Source organism: Hibiscus syriacus, unplaced genomic scaffold (assembly GCF_006381635.1).
Source record: "Hibiscus syriacus cultivar Baekdansim isolate YM2019G1 unplaced genomic scaffold, ASM638163v2 tig00112471_pilon, whole genome shotgun sequence".
NCBI lineage: Eukaryota > Viridiplantae > Streptophyta > Magnoliopsida > Malvales > Malvaceae > Hibiscus > Hibiscus syriacus.
In genome coordinates, this window is record NW_024063340.1 from 286,097 (window position 1) to 292,081 (window position 5,985).

At 39.1% G+C, this 5,985-nt stretch overlaps 1 protein-coding gene across 2 annotated transcripts; it reads left to right on the forward strand.

Annotated features, from left to right (window-relative positions):
* Nucleotides 1-618: 618 nt before the first annotated feature.
* On the forward strand, nucleotides 619-5,352 carry LOC120179869 (differentially expressed in FDCP 6 homolog). Of its 2 annotated transcripts, XM_039185340.1 has the most exons (11): nucleotides 619-658; nucleotides 715-778; nucleotides 870-983; nucleotides 1,151-1,212; nucleotides 1,297-1,380; nucleotides 1,487-1,518; nucleotides 1,615-1,696; nucleotides 1,941-2,169; nucleotides 3,790-4,017; nucleotides 4,486-4,778; nucleotides 4,895-5,352. In XM_039185340.1, exons 2-11 carry the CDS (start codon nucleotides 755-757, stop codon nucleotides 5,187-5,189), a joined length of 1,443 nt encoding a protein of 480 aa, XP_039041271.1. In that variant the 5' UTR covers nucleotides 619-658; nucleotides 715-754; the 3' UTR covers nucleotides 5,190-5,352. The 2 variants fall into 2 exon arrangements, with proteins under 2 accessions (XP_039041271.1, XP_039041272.1); XM_039185341.1 differs by lacking the exon at nucleotides 619-658 and having other exon boundaries at nucleotides 876-983.
* The last annotated feature ends 633 nt before the right edge of the window (nucleotides 5,353-5,985 follow it).

The window sequence follows — 5,985 nt, forward strand, 5'->3', positions numbered from 1 at the left end:
GTAATCCGGTTTACTAATAGAGCATAGCAATTTTTCATTAATAGAGATTGGTTATTCTCATGAACACGGTGGAAGCCTAAGCCACCGTTCCTCAGCGATTGACAGATTTCCTCCCAATTAACTAAGGAAATGGAAGATCTTGTGACAGTTGGTCCCTAAATAAAGCGTCTGATTAACTTCTCAATTTCATTGCAAACCCGAGTTGCAAGCATTGCGGATTACATGAAATAAACAGGAATCGAAATAAGAACAGATTTTGCTAGAGTGATACACCTACAAATACAATGGATAAAGATCGAGAAGTCCAATCAGATAGGAGACTCATTTTATCAAGAATAAAATCATAATCCGCGCTGGTTACTCGACGGTGCTGCATGGGAACCCCAAATAATTTCCTAACGTTTCCACCTGACGAACCCCCAACTTCTCACTAACGGCATCCTTGAGGGAGGCATCAGTACTGGGAGAAATAAATTGTAGTTTTCCTCTTGTTGCCTTTATGGCCCGAGAAATAACCGGAGCAATCCAGTTTGATCCAATTTAGTTGGATCACTTTTTTATTTCAGAAATAACATTCTGAAATACATTTTAAAATAAAAAATGCAATTGATGGAAAACGGGGGCATAGCCCAACTGCCGGTCCAAGCGGCAAGCCTAACAGCTCTACTGAAATGGAAAGATAGAATTAAAAACGGAAAAAAGGGGATATTTTTCCAGCTGAAGACCAAAGCTTTCCCCTCGGATTTGATCCCTCATGGCTTCCAATGGCGCTTCTACGGTAACTCCCTTTGCTCTCAGTCTTCTAGTAATTATAATTGCAACCGGAATTGGAGTTGATTCTTTCTTCTTCTTCTTTTTAAAAAAAAAAGGAACAGGGAGTTAGGGATTCGACGGAGAACAGTTTGGAAAAGATCAAGCGACAGCTGGCCTCTGGCTCCGGCAGGAACTTGCTCCAAGGTCCTCTTCTCAAGCGATCTGAGACCGTACGATCTTCCTCTACTCTCCCTCGTTATTGTTTTCTGTGCTAATTCCAGCTAAATTTTCGATTTTAATTATATCAGTTATATCTTTCATAGATTTGTATTTTTTTAAAGATAAATTTTGAAGCAATTTGGTAATTTAGTTTGCGTGCTGCACATTGGTTTAACAGCTGAGGAAATGGAATGAACGTTGGGTGATATTAGATCCCACAACGGGGAAAATGGAATACAAGTAAGTTTATTTGTAGGTCTTATTCTTTGTTTTCTTCTTGAGATTGAAATTGAACTGGAAATTCTGTGGTTTTGGTTATTTTAGGACTAGGAGGAATGAACCTACTATTAAGGGGATCATGAACTTCAATGAAAACAGCACCATTGCCGTATCTCCTGTTAACTTTCAGTAAGATTATTTTCTAGTTTTTCGTTTGGTCGAAAGTTGCTTTGAGTTAAGATTCTTTGACTGGGAACTGTTATTAATATTTGTTTTTAATATTTATTTGCTGCAGTGGACTCCCCAAGTACGAAGGCTGCTGCTTCTGTATCCAAATAACTTTTGAAAGTTAAGGTTTTCTCTATTATGTTATGTGGGAAATTTAGTTGCTAAACTTGCATGCTTTTTAACCATACCATTTAGATATTGGGACTCCCCAGAAAAATGACTACTTTCTTTGTGCGGAGACTCCTGGAGCTGCTAGAGCTTGGGTATCAACTTTACAGTAAGTTAGCTTTTCACAGCTTTATATTTCAGTCTTTTTCCTGTTACAAACACTCGCAAACGTGTGTGTGTGTGTGTGTTTATTTATATAATTCTTTCAACTTGTCTGACGATGATGGCTGATACCATCTCTTGTCATCAGAACAAAGTTTGCTCACCATATGATTTACAGACTTCTTTCCGAAACTCATTTTTCTTAAATAAGGTGTTGTCATTTGATTGTTTTTTCTCCTTTTCAAAAATAGTGCGGCTCAGTTGGTTCTTAAGGCCCACAAAGAGGCTGTCAATTCTTTAAGTGGGAATGGTTCTGCTAAATTGGGCACGGTTGCAACAGTAGTTGCTGCTGCCAATTCAACAGCCAAGGAGTGTTCTAAAGAAATTGAAGCGGCAATGCAGATATCTTTGAGAAATGCCTTAGTATTGGTGACAAATGCACCCACTGATGGTCCAATGGATGATCTTACAATTATGAAGGTATGCTACGAGCAGTTTCTCATTTTAATCTCTTGTGCTTGGGGTTTGTTCTTTTTAGTTATTTGAACATACCAGTGCTTCTAAGCTATTTGAAGATACCAGTGTTATACTCGGATTGAAGCCTTATTTACACATAGAACTTGTTGTGAGAGCATATTCAAAGTGCAAAACATTTACACTTAATTAGATAACCTTTTCCCTAATATTAGGAGCTGGACCTGAGATGCTTGAAAATTTTAACATGACTTAGTTACTGGAGTAAAAAATATCATTTTGTACTTGACATCGTGAAATGTTTTCCATTAAATTATTTAGCAATCTAGATGATTCTTATGTAAACATACTTTTAGCGGATTGCTTCTGGCATTAGGATTAGGTAGATGGAAAAACCATAACATGCCTACCCTCAGTTCTGCTGGCTGTTCTTGAAGTAACTAGATAAATTAATATATACCTATTTGTTTGTCCCTGAGGTGCGGATTCAATTGCTTCTGTTGCTAATTGTCAGACTTGCCTTACCCAGCTTGCTATATAGTGTGGAGTAGACTGTTTGCCTCGGAATATTCCTGAAATTAAATGACTTGGCTAAGAAATTTGTGTTGGAAATGACAAATAAATAGAGGAGATTTATTTCAGTCCCTTGTCCTCACTTTTTCGTTGGATGTGGACCTAGGCTCTTCCTTGTGTAATTTCCTTTTGCTAACATGGTTATTGTTTCTGGATGTGTGAATCTGCACTTGCTTGAGTGTACAACATCAATGCGCAGATTCCCACTATGCAGGAGCACGATTTTGCAGAAAAAAAAATACCATGCTTGTAGGTTATTTCTTTTTCTAAAGCTTTTTCCTAGATAGCTAATAATTCATCTCTTTGAAGGGCTATATTTTATCTAAAAAGGTTCTCCATGCTATAAAAGTACTCCAATTATTGATTTGGGTTGTGCAGTTGTATTGAGAAGAGTTGGTGACAACTTAATCGTTCTATTCCTTGTTGTCAGAAATCTGACGACTATCCCTTGTCTACCTATTGTTGACTATCCTTTTCCAACCAAACATCCTTGTACTAGAATCCAATTTCTTATCTTTTTGGCTGTGTTTTTATCTTAATTGTTGTATCTTGAGGATTGTAATGGTGCAATACAGAAGTCCTTGCTATACATACTATGCAAAATTGGTGTTCCCTTAGAGCTGAAACAAGGCAATCAATGTATTGTTTTCTGTGTTATTACATTTTGATTTTATTGCGAGAACGATCTAAATGACGGCTTCTCATAATTCTCCTTTCAAATCACTCGTTGGCAGTGTATTGGGAAGACCGAGGGTGTATACTTAGGTCCAAATTATTGCAAAACAAACATAAGCCAACACTTTTGCATCATGGCCCTGTCTTGTTACTGTTATCTAGATTCTAATGTGATTACAGGGGCTAACTGTAGTGCGCTGAGTTGTGATAAATGTTCTGATAATGCCGATGCCCAAGGAAAAATTTACAGTAGTTTTAGCCTCTTAGGCTGGCTTTCTATCTCACTGTCTTGTCTCCTTATTGTGGTTAATGCTTGGTCAGGTAAAGTATTTTGTTATACGTAGATTTGGTTTTCTGAGTGGTAGCTAAATCATGTAGGAGACACTAGGAGTCAAGGATGAGGAATTGCAGAATTTGGCTCGAGATCTCCGGGCTCGTGATTCAACAATAAGAGAAATAGCAGAGAAACTTTCGGAGACTGCTGAAGCTGCTGAATCTGCAGCATCTGCAGCTCAAATAATGGATGAACAAAGGAGAATTGCTTGTGCAGAAATTGATCGGTTAACCAAAGATTCAGAAAAACAAAAGGAAGCATTCATGGTAAAGGTATGGCTAAATTTAAATTGTCTAACTCATCTTATTGCTAGCATCTTGATGTGATGGAGTGAATTGCATCCAAGAATCATCTATTTTTTTTTTAGCCTTCTCCTCCTCTCAACATCTTCCATCATTGTTGCTCAAATCTAATTCACTTGGCATCACTAATATTGCTTCACTTCTGAGAAGTCACTTTTTTTTTTTTGAGTCGGTATATTAGCTGACCCTATTCCCATATGTAATGGGCTAAGGGGGAGAGGTAGGGTAGTAGGCTACCCCCATCGCCAGGTTGAGAGCAGCTTCCGTGGAAGACCTCCGTTATGACTTGCCCTCAGTGGGACTCGATCCCTCACTTTTTTTTTGAGTCGGTAGTCACCTTTAATTGTCTTGAACTGGGCTTTATGATTCTGACGTACCATATATTGCTGGTAATCATCATAAATTTTGTTGTAAAGTTTTTTTCTTTGGTGTTTGTAGCTGATGGAGTCTGAAGGAAAGATTGGGATCCTAAGTGAAGAAAGAGAACAATTGATTAAGCAGAGAGACTCTGCCATGCAGGAGGCGCATATGTGGCGTACGGAGCTTGTAAAAGCTCGAGAGAATGCCGTGATATTAGAAGCAGCAGTTGTGAGAGCAGAGGAGAAGGTCAGAGTCTCCGAAGTGGATGCCGAAGCAAGAATAAAAGCAGCAGCACAGAAAGAGGCTGCTGCTGTGAAGGAAAAGCAAGAACATCTCGCATATGTGAATGTATTACAGGCACATCTCCAAAGGTTTGATGTCTTCTATTTTCAAGAGTCATAACAATCATCCTGCTTTTACCCTTTCTAGAAAGACTATGGCTTGTGAAGCAACAGACGTTGAAATCGTCTCCTGTTTTCATTTGCAGACAACAGAGTGACACGAAGCAAATTTTCGAGGAGAAGACGGAGTCCTCAAACCCCAGCAACAGTCCACCTGATACGAAGGATGTTGACTTGTTGGATAATGTAGATAAAGCTTGTCTTAGTGTTTCTAGATCAGTCCCACTGCCTGGGGAGAGCGTTGTCCACATGGCAGTGGATCAAGTTAACATCCAACCAGATGGTGACGGTGCATGGAGCGATATTCAGGCGACAGAGGCAAGAATAGCTGATGTGAGGGAGATAGACCCGCAGATGGAACTCGGAAGGAAGCAGCCATGATATTTCTGTCGATAACCAAGCAATCGACAAGCACCACGAGCAAGGACCAACCTCTTTCCACTAGCTTTAAGAAAGTATTCCACTTATAAAGATTCTCCGATTTTTAGGGAATTCAAGGTAGGGGAAATGCAAAGATGCTTTATTTATATTAAATTTCATCCTCCCTCTGGATTCCATAATTTAAACTGTTGACAAAATGTTGTGATGTTGTGGATACCAACTAAACTGGAACACAAGGGAGCTCTGAATAAAGTTAGCCTTGTATGGATTGTAAATTTTAGGCTAAAATATTTTCAACTCTTTTTAATTAAATAATAGTTTAGTTGATACCATACCATTAACTCCTTAATTAGCAACGTGAATCATAACAATTACAGTGGGAAAATGGATATGATTTTACCTGGAAATCATGAGCTGCGTGACTTTCAACCACTAGGATTGATTGATTTGTTGTTGCAAGTCTGAGGTTTCCACAGCGGCGGACCGGACAGTGGAGTGCACGGGCCTGAACCATCTCGTCTGCATGTTGTGGTGTCGGAAAAAAGAAGAAGAAAGAGAACTCGAACTCGATAATCATTTTGTGTCAATCCGATAATGTTAGACCCTTAGTCTGCCTCGGGAAAAAGGGATTCCTCGATCAAGTCATTATAGTGTGCTGTGGAGCTCTTCATCTTCTCCGGTGAAACCTCCGCTGCAAGAAAACGGTTATCGCTCACCACGGCCACATTCAAATTGCTAAAATAAACCTCTCCTAGTTTCTCTTGGCTTTTAACAGTCGAGTAAATGATTGTTAGGC